Consider the following 22,067-nt stretch of genomic DNA (forward strand, 5'->3'; position numbering starts at 1 on the left):
CCTGTAATCCCAGCACTTTGAGATGCTGAGATGGGCAGATCACCTGAGATCAGGAGTTTGAGATCACCCTGGCCAACATGGTGAAACCCTGTCTCTACTAAAAATACAAAAATTAGCCGGGCGTGGTGGTGTGCACCTGTAATCCCAGCTACTCGGGAGGCTGAGACAGGAGGATTGTTTGAGCCTGGGAGACAGAGTTTGCAGTGAGCCGAGATCACGCCACTGAATGACAGAGCAAGACTCTCTCTCTCAAAAAAAAAAAGAGAGAGAGAGTTTAGAGGCCAGGCACAGGGCTCACGCCTATAATCCCAGTACTTTGACAGGCTGAGACAGGCAGATCACCTGAGGTCAGGAGTTCAAGACCAGCCTGGCCAACATGGAGATACCCCGTCTCTATTAAAAATACAAAAATTAGCCAGGTGTGGTGGCGGGTGCCTGTAATCCCAGCTACTTGGGTGGCTGAGGCATGAGAATTGCTTGGAGTCAGGAGGCGGAGGTTGCAGTGAGCAGAGACGGTGCCACTGCACTCCAGCTTGGGCAACACGATGAGACTTGGTCTCAAAAAAAAAAAAAAGAGAGAGTCTAGAAAAGCACGGCTGGGCTTCAAACAAGTGCTAATTGGCTGAGGGCAGTGGCTCACACCTGCAATCCCAGCACTTTGGGAGGTTGAGGTGGGAGGATCAGTTGAGGCCAGGGTTCAAGATCAGCCTGGGCAACATAGCGAGACTCCATCTCTCCAAAACAATTTTTTAAATTAGCCAAGCGTGGTGGCACACATCTGTAGTCTCAACTGCTTGGGAGGCTGAAGTGGGAGGCTCGCTTGAGCCCAAGAGGAGTTCAAGGCTGCTGTGAGCTGTGATCACACCACTGCACTCCAGCCTGGGCAACAGAGCAAGACCTGGGCTCTTAAAAAAAAAAAAAAATGAATGCAAAGAGCTCATAGCTGCCTGTAGAGGAGGCTGCCGCTGGGGCTGGGTAGTCAGTGCAATGAACGGAGCAGAGAGCTCTGCCACTGACTGCAAGAGAGCAGGGGCCAGGGCCTGCCCCTCCGCTTTCCTTCCAGCCCTTTGTGGGGATGTAGGATGCCAGGGCTTTGTGGGACTCAGCACAGGGGTGGCCCAGGCTGATGCTGTTGACCAAATGCTACTGAGCATTGCCCCTTCCCAGTCCCCCACATACCTCCCCGGGGGCCCTTTTTTCCCATTTCCTTGGCTTTTCCGGGCCTGGGGCTTGGAGGTGAGGGAGGGCCCACAGCAGACTCTTCATGACGTCTCAGTTTAACACCTCCTGGGCCCTTTTTGGGCACAAGCCTGGAGACCTGGTAGGCAGCTGGGACCATCACATGGGTGGCCGGTCTCACCACTGCCTCACTGCTTCACTCTTCCAGCACCTGTCCTCTAGCTGTCATAGTCCAAACGCCAGCCCACCACGCCTACTCTGAAGCCTCATTCCTCCTCTGCCAATTTTTTGTAGTGCTAGGGTCTCACTATATTGCCCAGGCTGATCCTGAACTCCTGGCCTCAAGCGATCCTCCCACTTTGGCCTCCCCCAAAACTGCCCCAACCTGGCACTCCCTGTGCCCTAACCCACAGAGTCACATCTGCCGTGTGTGGCCAACTGTGGACCACACATGCCTAGAGGAGGTGAGCCCTGCCTGTGGGTCCGCTGCCAAGGGGTATGAGAGCCTGGGGCACACCCCAGCACATGAGCTCAGAGCGTGCACCTGGCTGGGAGCCTCCACGCATGCAGGGGCAGGTGAGGGTGGGAAACACCAGGCACAGGAGAACATCCAGCAAGGCACACACCACAAGGGCGAGGGTTCATGTCTGGTTTTGATCACACGTAATGAGGGCTCAGTAACTCTTCGATGAATGTCAAATGAATGTATGGAAAATAACCACAGCACCCTGCCTGGCACACAGCAAATTCGAGGAAGGCATTGGTTGAAGGAAGGTGTCTGCTGAAACACTTGACCTTTTAGTTTCAAACACCTTATCTCACCATCTCACCCTCTCTGACAGCGTTTCAAGGCCCTTTTTTTTTTTTTTTTTTTTTTTGAGACAGAGTTTTCATCTTGTCGCCCAGGTTGGAGTGCAATGGTGCAATCTCGGCTCACTGCAACCTCCACCTCCCAGGTTCAAGTGATTCTCATGCCTCAGCCTCCCAAGTAGCTGGGATTACAAGCGCCTGCCACCACGCCCAGCTAATTTTTGTGTTTTTAGTAGAGATGGGGTTTCTCCATGTTGGCCATGGCCAGGCTGGTCTCAAACTCCTGACCTCAGGTGATCCACTCACCTCAGCCTCCCAAAGTGCTGGGATTACAAGCATGAGCCACCCCACCCAGCTGGCCCTATATTTTTATCCAGCTTCTCCCTGACATACAGCCTCTGTGGCAGGCAGGCCATCTGTCCCTATCCTTCCTCAAGGGTACTAGGAAGAGGAAGAGGGGCTTCTAAAAGCCCTGCAGTGTACAAGTGTATTCCCAAGACAAGAAGAAATGTCCTGTCCAGACGCCAAGGGCCCCTCGATGCTGTGGACCCTTCCGTGTTAACTGAGGCCTCTCCTCACAAGGGGTCCTAGCCCCATCTCAGAAACCCACATCCCCTGCGCCCCTGTAATACAGAACCACAGTGGCCCTAGATGGAATTCGGGCTTGGATGCTGCTCCCCAGTGAGGCTTAGAAGAAGATCAAAGGTAGGGACATGTCTCGTATCTCCTGGGGAAGCCAAGAGAATCTTGGTGCTTTTGAGAAAGGCTTCAGTAACCTCTATTAAAACTGGGATATAATGATAATAACATCACAATTATTATTATCATAACTAGCCCACAATAAACACTTGTTGACAGCCAGACATGATAGTTCACGCCCAGAATCCCAGCACCTTGGGAGGCCGAGGTGGGTGGATCACTTGAGGTCAGGAGTTCGAAACCAGCCTGGCCAACATGATGAAACCCTGTCTCCACTAAAAATACAAAAATTAGCTGAGCATGGTGGTGCGCGCCTGTAATCCCAGCTACTCCAGTGGCTGACGCAGAAGAATCGCTTGAACTTGAACTTGGGAGGCAGAGCTTGCAGTGAGCCAAGATCACGCCACTGCACTCCAGCCTGGGCAACAGAGCAAGACTCCATCTCAAAAAAAAAAAAATGGGCAAAGGATACCAACAGACACTTCTCAAAATAATATATATGGTGTTTCAGTAATAAAACATTAACAAAAAAGTAAAATAAAGAGAACACTATACAAGTGGCCAAAAAATGTATGAAAAAATGCTCAGCCTTACTAGTCATCAGAGAAATGCAAATCAAAACCAAAATGAGAAACCATCTCACACCAGTCAGAGTGAATATTATTAAAAAGTCAAAAACAGCAGATGCTGATGAGGCTGCAGAGAAAAAGGAACCCTTACACACTGTTGGTGGGGAAGTAAATTAGCTCAGCTACTGTGGAAAGTAGTTTAAGTTCTCAACAAACTTAAACACAGAGCTACCATTTGAGCGAGCAATCTCATTAGTGGATATATCCCCCCTTTCCCAAAAATAAATCATTCTACCAAAAAGAGACATGCACTCATATGTTCATTGCTGTGCTATTCACAATAGCAAAGACATGGAATCAACCTAGATGCCCATCCGTGGGATAAGGAAAATGTACATACACATGGTGCATATACACCACGGAATACTATGCAGCCATGAAGAGAATGAAGTCATGTCCTCTGCAGTAACATGGATGGAGCTGGAGTATAATCCTAAACAAATTAGTGCAGGAACAGAAAATCAAATACCACATGCTCTCACTTACACGTGGGAGGTAAGCAGTGAGCAAACATGGACACAAAGATGGAAACAATAGACACTGTGGTCCACTGGAGGGTGCAGGGAGGGGCATGGGTTGAAAAACTACCTATTGGGTTCTGCATTCACGGCCAGAGTGGTAGGATTTGTACCCCAAACCTCAGCATCATGCAATATTCCCATGTAACAAATCTGTACAGGTACCCCCCAATCTAACATCAAAGTTGAAATAAAAATTTAGAAAATAGGCTGGGCATGGTGGCTCATGCCTATAATCCCATCACTTTGGGAGGCCGAGGCGGGTGGATTACCTGAGGTCAGGAGTTGGAGACCATCCTAGCCAACATGGTGAAACCCCGTTTCTACTAAAAATACAAAAATTAACTGGGTGTGGTGGTGCGCACCTGTAATCCCAGCTACTCAGGAGGCTGAGGCAGGAGAATCCCTTGAACCCGGGAGGTGGAGGTTGCAGTGAGTCGAGATCACGCCATTGCACTCCAGCCTGGGCAACAAGAGAAAACTCTGTCTCAAAAAACAACAACAATAATAATAATAATAATTGAATCAAAGATAAAAGGAAACAAAAACCAAAACAAAACAAATGTGTTGACTGGTAAGTGCTGCTGGCAGTATTATCTACCACACAAAACTTAAAACATCTCATGTTCAGCTGCTGCAGGGGGTGAGATCCACCCCCATCAGAGTCAGAGAAAATAACCTTTTTTTCCTGCAGTGGGGTACCTGCTGACCTGCTAGCCACAGCGTAGACGGCGTACTTCACCGGGAGCTCCAGCTGGAAGCTGGTCTTGCTGGTCCTGGGAGTGTTGTTCTCGCTGGAGAAAGAGGAGAGACCCAGTTGCCAAAGGTCCCAGAGGAGGAGAATGGGGTGTGAGGCTGGAGACGAGGGGCGCTGCCCCTGGCCTGGCCCGGCCCGGCTCACCTGCTCACATTGGCTGTCAGAAGCAGCCTGTCTCCCAGGACAGCCTTGGGGGAGACGTCAAAGGTAGCCACGAAGGTGATCTGAGGAAAAGGAACTGAGAGGTCACAGAGCAGTAAAGACAGGGTGGGGCAGGGGAGTGGCGAGGGGACAGAAGCCAGCCTGACCTGGGCACCGCCACGGAAGACGAGGTGGTTGATTCTGCAGCTGGTGCTCCAGGTGCCCTGGCTCCCAGCTGGGGCGCTGTCACATGTCAGGCGCAGGGAACGCAGCTGCCTTTGTTTCTAGGCATGAGAAAAAGTAGAGGAGTATTAGTTGAAATTGAAAGCAATGGCAAAAACCACAATTACTTTTGCACCAACCTAACATAACAGCATTCCAAAGACACGCCACGAAGTAGTGATGAAGCTTCCTGGGGCCCACCTTAAGCTTATGTTTTTGTTTGTTTGTTTGTTTGTTTTTTGAGACCAGGTCTCACTCTGTCACCCAGGCCAGAAAGCGGTGATGCAATCACAGCTCACTGCAGCCTCAAACTCTGGCCTCAAGCCATCCTCTTGCCTCAGCCTCCCAAGTAGCTAGGACTACAGGCACACACCACCACCATGCCTGGCTAATTTAAAAAGATTATTTGTTATAGATGGGATCTCACTATATTGCCCAGGCTGGTCTTGAACTCCTGGCTTCAAGCAATCCTCCCATCTTGGTCCCCCAGAACACTAGGATTACAGGTATGAGCCACCATCTCCAGCCAAGGTTACATTTTTAAAAGCTCCCCCATAGCTATCTGGTCAAACTTTCTTCCAAAGTAGAAATCTCAAATATATTAAAATGTTCACCATTTTATTGTTATTTTAAAGTCCTCTTATTATGGAAAATTTGAAACACATTCAAAAATAGAGACTGGAAAATCAACCCCATATAACCATCACTCATTTTAAGTAACCAACATTTTTCTACTCTTTTTTCTACTATGTTCTCTTTCTGAACACTTTAAAGCATATTCCAAACACCATATTGTTTCATCTAGAAATACTTCAGTGTATACCACCAACAGATAAGGGTATTTTAAATGTAACCACAGATCCAATAAATCACAGCCAACAAAATTAACAATTACTCCTTAATATACCAATATACTGGTCATGTTCTATTTTCTTAGATTGTCTCCAAAAATGTTTCTTTACAGCTCATTTGTTAAAATCAATATTCAACAAAGGTCCACCCATTACATTTGGTTGATATGTCTAGGAGCACTTTCATTGACAGTGATCACCCCTCACATGCAAGAGATGGCCTTTCCTGCTGTGTTCTTTTATACGTTAATCAAAATGTGCTTCCATTGGGAATATTAGACTAAGAGGGACAGCAGAAATAACAACCAAACATCATGTGTGGACCTAGTTCGAATTTTCATTCAAATAGACCAGAAGTAAAAGATATTTTTGAGACAATTATGGAATTTTGACTATGATCTTAATACCAAGGAATCACTTATTTCATTGGGTGTGATAACGGTGTTGAGGTCATATAAGAGGTCCCCATTGTTCAGAACTATAGAGTGTGTCTTTGTCTGTTCCCTGCTGCTATAACAGATTACCGCAAACTAGGTAATGTATCAATAGAAGCTTTGTGGTTCTGGAGGCTGGGAAGTCCAAAAGCATGGCACCAGCATCTGGTGAGGGCCTTTGTGCCACATGTGCAAGACAGCGCATGTGAGAGTGAGAGGGAAAGGGGGCCAAACTCATCCTTTAATTAGAAACCCACTCCTGGGCTAGGCTCCGTGGCTCACACCTGTAATCCTTGTACTTTGGGAAGCCGAAGCCGGTGCATTATTTGAGGTCAGGAGTTCAAGACCAGACTGCCCAACATGGTGAAACCCCATCTCTACTAAAAATGCAAAACTTAGCTGGGCGTAGCAGTGGGCACCTGTAATCCCAGCTACTCAGGAGGCTGAGGCACAAGAATTGCTTGAAGTTGGGAGTCAGAGGCTGCAGTGAGCCAAGATCGTGCCACTGCACCCCAGCCTGGGCAACAGAGCAAGACCCTCTCAAGGAAAGAAAGAAAGAAAAGAAAAGAAAAGAAAAGAAAAGAAAGAAAGAAAAAGAAAGAAAGGAAGGAAAGAAGGAAGGAAGGAAGGAAGGAAGGAAGGAAGAAAGAAAGAGAAAAAGAGAAAAAGAAAAAGAAAGGGGAGGGAGGGAGAGGGAGGGAAGGAAGGAAACCCACTCCTGAAATAACTAATCTACTCTTGAGATAATAGTATTCATCCATTCATGAGGGCAAAGCCCTCATAACCGAATCACCTTTTAAAGGTTTCACCTTTCAACACTGTTACATTGGGGATTAAGTGTCCAACACATGAACTTTGGGTGATGCATTCAAACCATAGCAGAGTGAATAAGGAGGAGTACAATGACCCTCATGTCTGAGATTTGTTTTAAAATACTTTAGCAGGTCAGGCACAGTGGCTCATGTTTGTAACTCCAACACTTCGGGAAGCTAAGATGGGAGGACCGCTTGAACCCAGGAGTTAGAGACCAGCTTGGGCAGCATGGTAAGACCCCAACTCTACAAAAAAATAAAAAAATTAGCCAGGCGTGGTGGTGTGTGCATGTGGTTCTAGCTACTCAGGAGGCTGAGATGGGAGGATCTCCTGAGCCCAGGAGGTCAAGGCTACAGTGAGCTGAAATTGTACCACTGCACTCCAGCCTGTGTGACAGAGCGAAACCCTGTCTCAAAAATAAAGAAAGAAAGAAAATACCTTAGCAAAGGGGAACAATTGATGAAACAAATGTGGCAAAATGTTGCTAATTGTTGAATATAGGTGACAAGTTTTGGGGAGTTTTGTTGAACTACTTTCTACTTTTGTAAATGTTTTAAATTTTTCTTAATAACTTTTTTTTTTTTGAGACAGAGTCTTACTCTGTTGTCCAGGCTGGAGTGCAGTGGCACAATCTCGGCTCACTGCAACCTCCGTCTTCTGAGTTCAAGCACTTCTCCCGCCTCGGCCTCCTCAGTAGCTGGGATCACAGGCGCCCGCCACCACACCCAGCTAATTTTTGTATTTTTCGTAGAGATGGGGTTTCACCATGTTGGCCAGGCTGGTCTCAAACTCCTGACCTCAGGTGATCCGCCTGCCTCAGCCTCCCAAAGTCCTGGGATTACAGGCATGAGCCACCACTCCCAGCCATAATAACACTTTTGTTTAAAAAATCTGGTTCTCTTTGACTCCCTGTGGTCCTAGTTCTGCATTCTAAAGCAGAGATGGGCAAACAACAGCCACTACCTATTTTTTATAAAGTTTTACTGCATCGCAGGTATATTCATTCATAAACTCATCCATGTCAATGGCTGCTTTCATTCCACAACACCAGAGGTTAGCAGCTGTGACACAGACCACGTGGACCACGAAGCTGAAATATTTACTCTCTAGCCCTTTACAGAAAAAGGTTGCCAAGCCTTAATGTAGAGTGACCAATAAATTCAACCCCTTGCTTCTACAGAACAGTGTTTTAAAATATTTGAAGGCTGAGATATGTTTTCCTTTAAAAGAAGAATATTGATATAATATGGAATAGAAAGAAATTTGGGGAGGTTCCCGTCTGTCTCCACATTAGTGGCCTCTCAGGAAATCATTCCTGATAGTCAGTGTCCTTAAACTGTGATGCCCAAAGTTGCACACCACACGAGCGGAGGCATGCCCCAGATGGCACTACCACCTCCAAGCCCAGCCCAGGTTCTGAACCGCACGGGAATCTACGCTAATGCCCAGCCCAGCCTCCTCCTCCTTCCCCAGAGGGAGCACCTGGCCCTCTGCCACGTAGCGGTAGGACAGTCCTGCCGGGTGGGAGAAGGTGATGGTGGTTCCGTAGGAGTCTTCCCCGTCGTTCCACACCATCACTTCTGTGTTCAGCTCCAGGTTACTCCCCACCAGCAGGGTCTTCAAGCTGGGTATCAGGGGAGGGGAAGGAGAAGATGATTCTGTGACTGAGGCTAGAAATGGTCTGGGATAAAAGGGTGGATGGGGATGTGGGAGATAGACAGGGGACAGGACACCTGGGTTCTTCTTCTTCTTTTTTTTTTTTTTTTTTTTTTTTGAGAGACAGAGTCCTGCTCTTTCACCCAGATTGGAGTGGAGTGGCGTGATCATGGCTCACTGCAGCCTCCAACTCCAGAGCTCAAGCAATCCTTAAGCTTCAGCCTCCCAAGTAGCTGGGACTATAGGCATGCTCTACCACACTCAAGTGATTTTTTTGTTGTTGTTGTTGTTTTGTTTTGTTTTTGTGGAAATGGGATCTCGCTCTGTTGCCCAGGCTGATCCCTAACTCCTAGCCTCAAAAGATCCTCCCACCTCGGCCTCCTAAAGTGCTGGGATTACAGGCGTGAGCCACCGTGCCCAGCCAAGACACCTGGGTTTTGAGTATAGAATGAGACAATGTTAGGGAGAGCCAGAGACAGGAGTCCCAGATTCCAAGAAGGAGGCTGGGGCAGTAGGGCAGGTCTAAGGTGGGGGCGCTCACCCTGGGAAGCTGAAGGAGATGCCGAGATCGTCCTGGCAGATATGGTCAGCTCCACAGTTCTTCTCAAAGGGTAGCTGCGTGGGAAGGCAATGGGGGGTTTTCTCCGAAACCCAGGCCTCACGCTGTGCGCCCTCTCTGGGAGAACCCAGCGCCAGGACTCACGGAGGCCGTGAAGTATCTCTGAGCATCGGCGGCCAGCATAGGCCGAAGGTTTCTGAAGGCAGGGAGGGGCTTGCCCATCAGCGTGAAGTTCAGACGCAAGGTGATGGGGGTCACAGAGTCCTCCACGCAGGTCTGGGGGACAGGTGTGGGGGAGAGCGGAGGGTAAGGGGAGCACTGTGCAGAGCTGCGCTCGGCCCCATCCACAGTTCTTATCCTGCCCCTGCCCAGCTCCCACGCGGCTTCCGCTTCCTCCAGGGCCTGCTCAGCGTCACCGCCTTCAGGAGGCCTCCCTGACACCCTCTCTGTTCTCTCCCCTGGTTTGTCTTTGTTTTTTTCCTCCTCCCCGCAGACCTCCCGATCAGCAATGACTGTTTTGGCCACCCCTATGCCCCTGGCCCCCAGGGCAGGGCCTGTCTCCCAGGAGCAGCTGGAAAAACACGTGTCCAGTGAATGCCTGAAAAAAAGCCCAGCCGGAAGCCCCAGAGTTCTCTCAGGCTGCCCAATTCTCTTTCCTGAAATCCAACCGTGTGGCCCCTGGCAATTGCAGCCAATCTCATCACTCATTTGCTCGCTCACTCACTCTCTGGCTAACAAGCAGTAAGCATGTCCTGCATGGCTGGTGCTGTGCTGGGCTGAGCCACAGGGAGGCCGGAATGCAGCCTGTTCTCTCCCTGCCTTGCCTTCTGCCAGCCCCAGCGTGGCCGCCACCCACGTTCATGCCCAGACGCACCGGGAGCAGCAGGTTGAAGTTTTCACAATGTGTCTCCAGCCCGAGGACTCGAACTCGGCTCAGACTCCGGTTCTTTGTTTCCTGGAAGGTGGCACGGGGACTCAGGCGGCCAGGGTCGAGGGCCAGGTCCAAGGTCACAGAGCTTTGGAGGTCACCTGTAGGCAGTCCCAGGGACAGCGTTGAGACAGGAACTCCTTGGGTGGACAATGGGCAGGGTGGGAGACAGGGGCCTGGGATGGGGGACTCCAGAGGTCAGGGTGTCCTGGGTTGGAGGGGAGGGGACTCACGGCTCCTAAGCAGGTTCTTGGAACTTGTGTCAATGTAAAGGCAGATGCTGGACTGTCCCAGGATCTGGTCAGAGACCACCTGCTCCCGACACTCAAACACAGACCTGGGGATCTCAGCAGGTATGAACTTCATGCTCACCTGCACCCAGAGCACAGGTCTGGTCCTGCGGGCAGAGCACCGAGCTGAGGACAGGCCATCGGCTCCTGGGAGCACCACGTGGGGTGGGCACCCCCATCTGGACCTAGGACCACCTGGGGAGCCTCCGAGAAAGGCTGCTCTCACCTGAGCAGGAGCACCTGGCCTCGGGCCCCCACAGCCAGGTCCACCAGTCCATCCTGGGTGAGGTCTTGACCCCCACTCAGAGCCTGCCCAAAATACTGCAGCCTGGAGGAGAGCTGGGAGCCGGCGATCCGCTGGCCAGAAGAGAGAAGGGTGAATCAAGATGGAAAGTGGGGGAAGAAGTTGGAAATAAGTAACAAGGGGAATATGGAGGTAGGACCATCGGAAAGGGAGAGAAGGGGTGAGTTGTGAACAGATGTCACCAAGAAGAACCTGAAAAGAGGAGGTAGGAGTTGGGAGATGATTGCTAAGAAACAGATGTAAGAGTGGAGATTGGAAGGGTGTCCTGGTGACCCGAGTGTCATTCATTCAATCAGTCTCTAGTTCCAATTCTGACTCCTCCACATATGAGCCACGAGGCCGTGGGCAAGGACTCAATCTGTCTGTGCCTCCGTTTCCTCATCTTTCACATAATGATACTATTAGCTCAGAGTTTAGCCGTGCGCAGGAGAGGAATTCCTACGGTTCTTAGAACAGCACCCAGGATACGGCCAGCAGTCAATAATATATCACAATGAGTATTAAGGCTGAAAGGGACCTCAGAGTTCGTCCAACCTCACCTCCCTCGTTGCAAAGATGCAGGAGAGAGGTTTGGGACAGTGTCAACCCCATGTAGCCTTTAAGAGGCCGACTCCAGACCTAACACCAGACCATCCGACCCCAGGCCCAAGTCCCCTTTTTGTGTCTTGCTGTCACTGTCTCTTCAAAGGACAAGAAAAAGCTGGGGTGGGATAGGGAGTGGTCGCACCCACACCCAGATCCACCCTCCTGGGCACTGCCTCCCCTGTAGAACCTATCACCTTCATTCCCAGTGCTCATGTTATGCCCAGTCCCTGGAAGAATGTGCCCTTTAAATCTCTGTGCACCCTGGAACTAGCAGACATTAAAAGTAATAATAATAGCCATACGCGGTGGCTCAAGCCTGTAATCCCAACACTTTGGGAGGCCGAGGCGGGTGGGTCATCTGAGGTCAGGAGTTCCAGACCAGCCTGGCCAACATGGTGAAACCCCGTTTCTACTAAATACACAAAAATTAGCTGGGCATGATGGCACACACCTGCAATCCAAGCTGCTCAGGAGGCTGAGGCAGGAGAATCGCTTGAATCCGGGAGGCGGAGGTTGCAGTGAGTGGAGATTGCACCACGGCACTCCAGCCTGGGTGACAGAGCGAGACTTTGTCTCGAAAAAATAAAAAATGTAATAATAATGGGCAGGGCACACTGGCTTGTGACTGTGGTCCCAGCTACTCAGGAGGCTTTGGCAGGAGGATCTCTTGAGCCCAGGAATTCGAGGCTGCAGTCAGCTATGATTGTGCCACTGCACTCCAGCCTAAGTGACATAATGAGACTCTGCCTCCAAACAATAAAAATTAAAAAAAGAAAAAGAAAAGAAAAAAAGGAATAATAACAAAATAAAAAGAGAAATTTACCAATTACTGAGGAAGTCTACAAAGGCTAGAGGTACCCCATCTAAATCTAAAATAAAAGTTCAAAAATAAAAATAAAATATTTGATTGGTAAAAGATGCTAACAATCGTTTAAGCCTTTAGCAAGGCATAATCTTTTTGCTGGTGGAGGGTCTTGCCTGATGGTGACATGGCTGACTGATCACAGTGGCAACTGCTGGAGGTTGGGGTGGCTATGGCAATTTCCTAGAATAAGACAGTGAGGAAGTTCGCTGCCTGGATGGACTCTTCCTTTCATGAAATTTCTCTGGAGAATGTGATGCTGGTTGATAACATTTTGCCCACAGTAGAGCTTCTTTGAAAGTTGGAGTCAATCCTCTCAAATTCTATGCTGATTTATCAATTACATTTATATAATATTCTTCTTTTTTTTTTTTTTTGAGACACACTTTCATTCGGTCGCCCAGGCTAGAGTGCAGTGGTGTGATCTCGGCTCACTGCAACCTTTGCCTCCCGGGTTCAAGCGATTCTCTTGCCTCAGCCTCCTGAGTAGCTGGGATTATAGACATCCACCACCACACCCAGCTAATTTTTTTAGTAGAGATGAGGTTTCCCTATGTAGGCCAGGCTGGTCTCGAACTCCTGACCTCAAGTGGTCTGCCCACCTCAGCCTCCCAAAGTGCTGGGATTACAGGGGTGAGCCACTGTGACCGGCCCGTTTATGTAATATGCTTAATCTTGTGTTGTCATTTCAACAATATTTATATCATCTTCACCAGGAATGTATTCCATCTGAAAAAAAAAACACTTTCTTTCCTCATCCGTAAGAAGCAGGTCCTCATCTGTGCAAGTTTCATCGAGACCGCAGCAATTCAGGCTCCACTTCTAATTCTGGTTCTCTATTTCCACCACATCCGCAGTCACTTCCTCCCCTGAAGCCTTGAGCCACTCAAAGTCATCCGTGAGAATTGGAATCAGCTTCTCCCAAACTCTTGTTAATGTTGATATTTTGACCCCCTCTCATGAATCACGAATGTTCTTAATGGCACCTAAAATTGTGAATTTTTTTCCAGAAGGTTTTCAATTGACTTTGCCCAGATCCATCAGAAGAATCACTATCTATGGCAGCTATAGCCTTATGAAATGTATTTCTGAAATAATGAGACTTGAAAGTCAAAATTACTCCTTGGTCCATGGACTGCAGAATGGGTGTTGTGTTTGCAGGCATGGAAACAACACTAATCTCCTTGAACATCTCCATCAGAGCTCTTGGGTGACCAGGTGCACTGTCAATAAGCAGCAAACTTTGGAAAGAAATCTATTTTTCTGAGCAGCAGGTCTCCAGAATGGGCTTAAAACACTCAGTCAACCATGCTGTAAACAGATGTGCTGTCACCCCAGCTTTGTTCCATTTCTAGAGCACAGGAAGGGTGGATTTAGCATCATTCTTCAGGGCCCTGGGATTTTCCAAATGGTAAATGAGCACTGGCTATACCTTGAAGTCCTACCAGCTGCTTTAGCCCCTAACAAGAGAGTCAGCCTGTCCTTTGAAGCTTTGAAGCCAGGCATTGACTTCTCTGAAAGTCCTAGATGGCATCTTCTTCCATCGATGGCCATCTCATCTACATTGAAAACCTGTTGTTGAGTGTAGCCACCTTCATCAGAACTTGCTGCGCCTTCTCCATCTGTACTTGCTGCTTCACCTTGTGCTTTTATGTTGTGGAGATTGCTTCTTTCCTTAAACCTCATGAACCCTGCTGACTTCCACCTCTGCTGACTTCCAACGTTTCTTCTGCAGCTTCCTCACCTCTCTCAGCCTTCATAGAACTGAAGAGCATTCGGATCTTGCTCTGGATTAGGCTTTGGCTTAAGGGGATGTTGTGGCTGGTTTGATCTTCCATCCAGATCACTCAAACTTCCTTCATATCAGCAATTAGGCTGTTTCACTTTCTTATCATTCATATGTTCACTGGAGTAGCACTCTTAATTTCCTTCAATAACTTTTTCTTTGCATTCAGAATTTGGCTGTTTGGTGCAAAAGGCCTTCAGCCCGTGTTGGCTTTTGACATGGCTTCTTCACCAAGCTTAATCATTTCTAGGTTTTGATCTAAAGTGAGAGATATGTGGCCAGATGTGGTGGCTCATGCTGTAATCCCAGTGCTTTGGGAGGCCAAGGCAGGCAGATCACTTAGAGTCAGGAGTTCAAGACTAGCCTGGCCAACATGGCAAAACCCCATCTCTACTAAAAACACAAAAATTAGCCAGGCCTGGTGGCACCCATCTGTAATGCCAGCTACTCAGGAGGCTGAGGCAGGAGAATCACTTGAACCCCAGAGGGAGAAGTTTCAGTAAGCCAAGATCACACCAGTGTACTCCAGGCTGGGTGACAGAGTGAGACCCTGCCTCAATAAATAAATAAATAGTGAGAGACATGCGACTCTTCCTTTCACTTGAACACTTGAAGACCATTGTAGAGTTATTATTTGGCTTAATTTCAATATCATTGCATTGCAGGGAATAGGGAGGCCACAGGAGAGGGAGAGAGACAGGGGAGCTATCGGTGGTGGAGCAGTCAGAACACACACATTGATGAAGTTCACCTTCATATATGGACGTGCTTCATGGTGCCCCAAAACGAGGACAATAGTAACATCGAAGATCACTGGTCACAGATCACCATCACAGACATGATAATTACAAAAAAGTTTGAAACATTGTGAGAATTACCGAAGGTAACACAGAGACACAAAGTGAGTGCACACAGCTGGGAAAACAGCACTGATAGACTTGCTCAGTGCAGGGTCGCTGCCTACCTTCAACGTGTAAAAAATGCAGTATCTGCAAAGCACATAAAACAAGGTATGCCTGCATGTGATGGGTCGTGGGAATTGGTACGAACTGTTTGCAGTTTCATGACAACACGTGGGCCGTTGTTATTCTCAACAGTCTTTCACCCTCTTCTTTAGATTCCCTTTCAGTTGTTAAACTATGTGTTTTTTGTTTGTTTGTTTTGAGATGGAGTCTCACTCTATCACCCAGGCTGGAGTGCAATCTCAGCTCACTGCAACCTCCGACTCCTGGATTCAAGCCATTTTCCTGCCTCAGCCTCCCGAGTAGCTGGGATTACAGGCATGCGCCACCACGCACAGCCAATTTTTGTATTTTTGGTAGAGACAGGGTTTCCCCATGTTGGCCAGCCTAGTCTGGAACTCCTGACCTCAAGTGATCTGCCTGCCTCAGCCTCCCAAAGTACTGGGATTACAGGCGAGAGCCACCGCGTCTGGCCAGTTGTTAAATTATCTTAATGAAAATTAAAACAGATTATAACAACATGACACCTATTGTGTGCCAGGCACTGTGATAAGCACTTCATGCATACTAACTCATTTAATCCTCAGAGCAGCAGCTCAATAAGGTTGGTTCTATTAGTATCACCATTTTACCAGTGAGAAAACTGAGCACAGAGAGGGTGAGTTACCTGTCAAAGATCAGACAGCTGGTGTGTGACAGAACTGCAGGGACCTTCCTTGGCACTTTTTTCTTTTTGGTAACAGCTTTTTTGAGCTATAGACCATATAGCATACAACTCACCCCTTTAAAGTATATGACTTAGTGGCTTTTGGTATGTTTAGAGAGGTGTGAAACCACTACCACAATCAATTTTAGAACATTTCCACTACCCCAAAAAGAGACTCCACACCCATTAGCAGTCACCCTCATGCCCCTGACTTTCCCCCACACCCAGCCCTGTGAAACTGCTCATCTACTTTCCGTTTCTACAGATCTGCCTGTTCTGGACATTTGGCCTGAATACATGTGGCCTTCTGTGTCTGGCTTCCCTCACTTAGCATGTTTTATAGGTGGAATTGCCAGATCACATGGCAACTCTATGTTTAACTTTTTGTTTGTTTGTTTGAGACAGAGTTTTGCTCTTGTTGCCTAGGCTGGAGTGCAGTGCCGCGATCTCGGCTTACCACAACCTCCACCTCCCAGGTTCAACAGATTCTCCTGCCTCAGCCTCCCGAGTAGCTGGGATTACAGGCACCCACCACCATGCCCAGCTAATTTTTTTTTTTTTTTTGTATTTTTAGTACAGATGGGGTTTCACTGTGTTGGCCAGGCTGGTCTCAGACTCCTCAGGTTATCCACCCGCCTCGGCCTCCCAAAGTGCTGGGGTTACAGGCGTGAGCCACTGTGCCCAGCCTGTGTTTAATGTTTTGAGGACCTGCCATACTGATTTCCAAAGCAGCTGCGTGGATTTACATCATCCCCAGCAGTGCGGGAGGATGCCCGGTTCTCCACAACCTCACCAACACCTGTCATTATCTGCCTTTGTTTCTAGCCATTCTAGTAGGTGAGAAGTGGCATCTCATTATAGTTATAGTTTTTTGTTTGTTTGTTTGTTTGTTTGTTTGTTTTGAGACGGAGTCTCGCTCTGTCACCCAGGCTGGAGTGCAGTGGCGCAATCTCGGCTCACTGCAAGCTCCACCTCCTGGGTTCGATTTGCTGATGACTAATGACATTGAGAATCATTTTATGCACTCATTGGCCCTTTGTACCTCTTCTTTGGAGAAACGTCTATCCCTATCCAAATCCTTTGCCCCCCCCGCCTTTTTTTTTTTTGACACAGGGTTGTGCTCTTTCACCTGGGCTGAAGTGAAGTGACGCAATCATAGCTCACTGCAGCCTCAACCTCCTGGGCTCAGGTGATCTCCCACCTCAGCCTCCCGAGTAATTGGGACTAGAGTTACTACAGCACCACAATGCCTGTCTAATTTTTAAAATTTTTTCTAGAGATGGGGTCTCCCTATGTTGCCCAGGCTGGCCTGAAACTCCTGGCCTCAAGTGATCCTCCTGCCTCGGCCTCCCAAAGTGTTGGAATTACAGATCTGAGCCACTTGGAGCAGCCCCTTTGCCTATTTTTTAACAGGGCTTTCTTGACTTTTGCCAAGAAAAGCAGCCCTTCGTTCTCAGGGAACCTGCTCCCTTGGGTGGAGGGCGGCTGCAGGGATGGATGGGCATTTCGTGGGACCTCAATGGCAGGAAGGGAATAAAATCATGTAGCACCCAGGGAGGCGAGGGGCGAGTGGAAGGGAAGGTTGAAACGACTGGACCTAAGTGGTGAGCAGCAGGGAGCCGGGAGACTGCGCACCGGGTTAGAGGTCAGGAGGCCAGAGCACCCTTCGCCGTCTCGGACCCACTCTGAACCTCCAACAAACCAAGGCCCTTGTCTTCCCAGTGTCCCAGATTCCATCTGTAAAATGGGTTTTCTGTGCCTGACCTGTGTACCTTGTAAAACTGGCAGGGGCCTGGGCATCATGGCTCACGCCTATAATCCCAGCACTTTGGGAGGCCGAGACAGGCAGATCACCTGAGGCCAGGAGTTCAAGACCAGCCTAGCCAACGTGGCGAAAGCCTGTCTCTACTAAAATACAAAAATTAACCGGACATGGTGGTGCATGCCTGTAATCCCAGCTACTCTGAAGGCTGAGGCAGAGAATCGCTTGAACCTGGGAGATGGAGGTTGCAGTGAGCTGAGACCACGCCACTACTACAAGGTGCTCAGAGCTGGGCAAGGGAGGTAAGAAAAAGTAAAAAGGGAAAGTTTTCCAGTATGACAGAGTGGGAGAGGCAAGAAGCAGGCTGCTCTAGTGACAGAAATGGGACACGGCCTCACCTGGCTGTGGGAGGGGCTGATGCTGGGTCCCAAGACTCCGTGAAACAGGTAGACAGCACCCCGGTTCTCCTCCTCTCCTGGGGCCCCGATGGCCACGTCCGTCAGCTTGTCCCCATTCACATCCCCCAGCACTGTCAGAGCCGCCCCAAAGCGACCCCAGGGGTGGCCCTGCTCCCCGTAGAGAACAGCATCACACCACCACCTTCTCCACTGCAGAACAAAAGCAGTGCCAGGCCCAACCCGCCCAACCCCTCCACCCACACCAGACCCCACCCAGCCCAGGCCCATCAGCCACTCACCCCCCTGGGCAAGGGACACACAGACACCTGGCCCCCTCGGGTCTGCTCGTAGTAATGGGGGGCCCCGATGAGGACCAGGTCGGTGCTGCCGTCGCTGTCCACATCCATGGAGCAGAGGGAAGCCCCGAAGTAGGAGCCGATCTGGAGGACAGAGCCTGGGTCATGCTGCCTGTCCCTGCCAGAGGCAGCCCTGTGGGCCAGGTCCCACCTCTCCCCAGGTACCAGGACCTCCCCCAAGGCCCTCAAAGCCCCTCCATCCTCTCCCCAGCCCCGGCCACTATCCCCACCCTCATCCTCCCCTCTGGCTCCTGTCACGCCCAACCTGGGTCCCCATGACTTCGGCTTTCATCCTCCATTGCCTGGACACCTGGGTGAAGATGACAGCCTTCCCGGTGTGCTGGTAGCGGGGGGCCCCCAGGACCAGGCTCTGCACCCCTTTCCAGAGGGCCAGCTCGGTGGAGTAACCTGAGGGGCCCAGGCCTCAGCACAAAAGCCCCCATTCCCCCTCCCCAGAACCCTGGACCCCACCCTGGGCAGTGCAGCCCCCATCCTCCCTCCCCGGAACCCTGGAACCCACCCCAGGCAGCGCAGCCCCCTTCTCCCCTCCCCAGGCCCACCACCCCAGGCAGCACAGCCCCCATCTCCCCTCCCCAGAACCCTGGACCCCCACCCCAGGCAGCACAGTCCCCATACCCCCTCCCCAGAACCCTGGAACCCACCCCAGGCAGCACAGCGCCCATCTCCCCTCCCCAGAACCCTGGACCCCCACCCCAGGCAGCACAGCCCCCATCCCTCCTCCCCAGAACCCTGGAACCCACCCCAGGCAGCACAGCCCCCATCCCCCTTCCCCAGAACCCTGGACCCCACCCTGGGCAGTGCATCTCCCACCTGTCCCCAACCCCTGGCTGTTTCTCACCCAGGTAAGAGTCCCTCATGTCCACATTCTCCTGAGACATGTTGATGAAGGTGGGGCTCATATTTGGGGGGTACAGGAAGGCGCCTCCAGACCAAGTGAAGCTCCCCACGGCCCCCAGAACGGGGCCATCCTGGGAGAAAAGGATTCCAGGGCTGAACAGAGGCCGGAGCAGGAAGACAGCATGTACCAGAGATATGCCTTCCGCCCCCGCCTCTTACCCACCTGACACCTACCCTGGCCTTCCCTGCCCCCCCTCCCCTTACAGCACATCATCGGCCTAAGGGGCCCTACTTACAGGCGTGAACACAGCGCTGAAGCCCTCCTGTGCCATCTCCAATTCGAAGGAGCTACTGCTTGTGGTCTCCGTACCTGGGGGAAGGCATGACGCTTGAGTGCGAGGGAGGGAGATGGGCTTTGCCAGGTCCAAGAACACTTCAGCTTTAGGAGAAGCTAAGACTGGAGGCTACAGGGAGAGCTGGTGCCTGTGACAGGGACCAGGCTCTGCCCTCCAGATCAGCTCCAACTTCGGGGCCCCCCTCTGCTCCATGGATGTGGACAGCGATGGCAGCACCGATCTGGTCCTCATCAGGGCCCCCCACAGGTCTACATGCAGACCCGAGGGGGCCAGGTGTCCGTGTGCCCCTTGCCCAGGGGAGTGAGTGGCTGGTGGGACGTGGCTGGGTAGGGCCCAGTATGGGTGGAAGGGTCTCCTAGGTTGGGCCTGGCACTGCTTTTTGTTCTGCAGTGGAGCCGGTGGTGGTGTGAGATCATTCTCTGTGGGGAGCAGGGCCATCCTGGGGCCACTTTGGGGCGGCTCTGACAGTGCTGGGGGACGTCAGTGGGGACAAGCTGACAGACATGGCTATCAGGGTCCCCAGAAAGCAGGAGTACCGGGATGCTGTCTACCTGTTTCACGGAGCCTCGGGTTCTAAGTGAAAAGGTGTTAACGGCTGAGGATTCCCCAAGCGAAGAGCTCCCTTCAGACTCACCCTCAATGGCAAAGATCTTCTCCTTCAGTTGGTTTTGAATATCTTTCAGAGCATCAAAGTCCTCCACTTTAAATATGTGTTCCTGGGAGGGCTTCGATGCAATGTCATTTAATTCTTTCCAAGAATTTGTGTTTTGAAAAGCTGATCCAACCTGTCCCCAGAAAAGATCAACTCAGTAGAAATAATAAATCAAATGTGCCTGTGTGCACTGGGTGCAACATCCTCCAATAATCCCACAAGATCAACATGATCACACCCTGTGGACACAGGAGAAACACGAAGCCCAGACGGCATCAGGGAGTTTAGGAGAAAGGATCATGGTCTCCAGTCTAGGGCAGAGTTTTCATCCTTAAGGCAGTAAGAGCAGAGAGAGCTGGTGTTTCTATCCTTGAAAGGGATGTTGTTGGCGGTGGTTCACGCTTGTAATCCCTGTGCTTTGGGAGACCAAGGTGGTAGAATTGCTTGAGGCCAGGAATTTGAGACCAGCCTGGGCAACATAGCAAGACCCCATCTCAACCAAAAAGAAAATAGCCAGGCTTGATGGCACACGCCTGTGGTCCCAGCTACTGGGGAGGCTGGGGTGGGAGGATCACTGGAGCCCAGGAATTCGAGGCTGCGGTGATCTAGGATTGCACCACTTCCTGGGTGATAGAGCAAGATCCTGTCTCAAAGAGAAAAGAAAATACATAGAAAGGGAAGTTGCCCTGAGAGGAAGCCGTGGGAGAAGGGGGAAGCCATCCCACACCCTACCCCAATTGCATAGCGGATGATGCCTGCTGCATCAGCCATGGGGATGACATGCTTATAATCCAGGCTGTCGCCTTCTTTCTTCCCATCAGTGATGACAATGAGAATTTTGGTGGCATCTCTACGGGCCCCATATGAGGCATGGAACAATTGGTGCCTGTCAGGAAAGAAGAGGTCTTAGAGGCCTGTGAACAAACCCACACTAGCCCCTGGTGCCCTCGTGAAAATGAGAAGATGCCTTTTCCTTCGGGAGGCCGCAGTCCCACCCAGAGGCCCCAGCTTGGCAAGGGTATCACGGGCTGAATTTCGGTCCCTGCCTGTCCCCTTCTCATGGAGACAGATGAGGCCCAAGGGAAGACCTGGGTGCTTTGGGACTGTGCCTGGAAGGAGTCAGGACTCACACGACTTTTTGGATGGCGGTGGCCGTGTATGTTAACCCTCCCAGCTGGCGAACAGAAGCCAACAGGCTGAGGGGGTTTGAGCTGCGCCTGAATTTCTCGAAAGTGAAGTGTGTTTCGAATCGGTTGGAGAACTGCATCAGGGAAAACTGGGAGAAGCACACAGGGCGGGGCTGAGGCCATTTCACCAGGATCCAAGCACCCATCCCCAGCAGCCTCCCTCCCGCAATGGCACACCTGGGTGCTGGGTCTCTGGAACTGGCTTATCACAGCTCTCACGAAGTTCATCATCGTGGCAAAGTTGCCGGAGGAGATGCTGCCTGAGCCATCGATCAGGAACACAATATCCTGCTCCTGTCTTGGGCACTCTGGGGAAGGAGGTGACACCAGTCCTCCAAGGGACACTCCTGGAGTCCAGGACTGTGGCCTCTTGGCCATAAGAGCTCACTCTCCCAAAACCCTTCCTCCCCTAAGCCCCTAGTCTGGCGATGGGAGTCAGGCTCCACACCCTGGGTCCTCTCCTCATCAGGGGCAGGGCTTCCCTAACCCCTTGCCTGGAACAAGGCCCTTCGTTCTCTTAAAGTTGCCTAAAGAGGCTGTGATGGGCCGGGCACAGTGGCTTACGCCTGTAATCCCAGTACTTTGGGAGGCCGAGGTGGGTGGATCACGAGGTCAGGAGATCGAGACCATGCTGGCCCACATGGTGAAACCCCATCTCTACTAAAAATACAAAAATTAGCTGGGTGTGGTGGCACGCGCCTGTGGTCCCAGCTACTCGGGAGGCAGAGGCAGAATTGCTTGAACCTGGGAGGTGGAGGTTGCAGTGAGCTGAGATCGTGCCACAGCACTCCAACCTGGCAACAGAAT

General features: G+C 50.6%; 1 protein-coding gene across 2 annotated transcripts in view; it reads right to left on the reverse strand.

Moving 5' to 3' along the window:
• Positions 1-22,067, reverse strand: part of ITGAX (integrin subunit alpha X) — a 51,795-nt gene that overhangs the window by 25,696 nt on the left and 4,032 nt on the right. For both annotated transcript variants that reach the window (XM_030797779.1, XM_030797776.1), the window contains exons 6-23: positions 21,438-21,568; positions 21,204-21,349; positions 20,806-20,959; positions 20,056-20,206; positions 19,362-19,435; positions 19,067-19,196; positions 18,473-18,615; positions 18,151-18,291; positions 17,852-18,061; positions 10,713-10,843; positions 10,430-10,593; positions 10,143-10,297; positions 9,413-9,544; positions 9,251-9,324; positions 8,536-8,677; positions 4,901-5,017; positions 4,737-4,816; positions 4,546-4,629 (exon numbers count right to left, since the gene is read on the reverse strand). In XM_030797779.1, coding sequence (XP_030653639.1) covers positions 4,546-4,629; positions 4,737-4,816; positions 4,901-5,017; positions 8,536-8,677; positions 9,251-9,324; positions 9,413-9,544; positions 10,143-10,297; positions 10,430-10,593; positions 10,713-10,843; positions 17,852-18,061; positions 18,151-18,291; positions 18,473-18,615; positions 19,067-19,196; positions 19,362-19,435; positions 20,056-20,206; positions 20,806-20,959; positions 21,204-21,349; positions 21,438-21,568 — 2,359 coding nt within the window. The remainder of the gene's footprint in view (positions 1-4,545; positions 4,630-4,736; positions 4,817-4,900; positions 5,018-8,535; positions 8,678-9,250; positions 9,325-9,412; positions 9,545-10,142; positions 10,298-10,429; positions 10,594-10,712; positions 10,844-17,851; positions 18,062-18,150; positions 18,292-18,472; positions 18,616-19,066; positions 19,197-19,361; positions 19,436-20,055; positions 20,207-20,805; positions 20,960-21,203; positions 21,350-21,437; positions 21,569-22,067) is intronic.

This window comes from Nomascus leucogenys, chromosome 2 (genome assembly GCF_006542625.1).
Source record: "Nomascus leucogenys isolate Asia chromosome 2, Asia_NLE_v1, whole genome shotgun sequence".
Taxonomy (NCBI): domain Eukaryota; kingdom Metazoa; phylum Chordata; class Mammalia; order Primates; family Hylobatidae; genus Nomascus; species Nomascus leucogenys.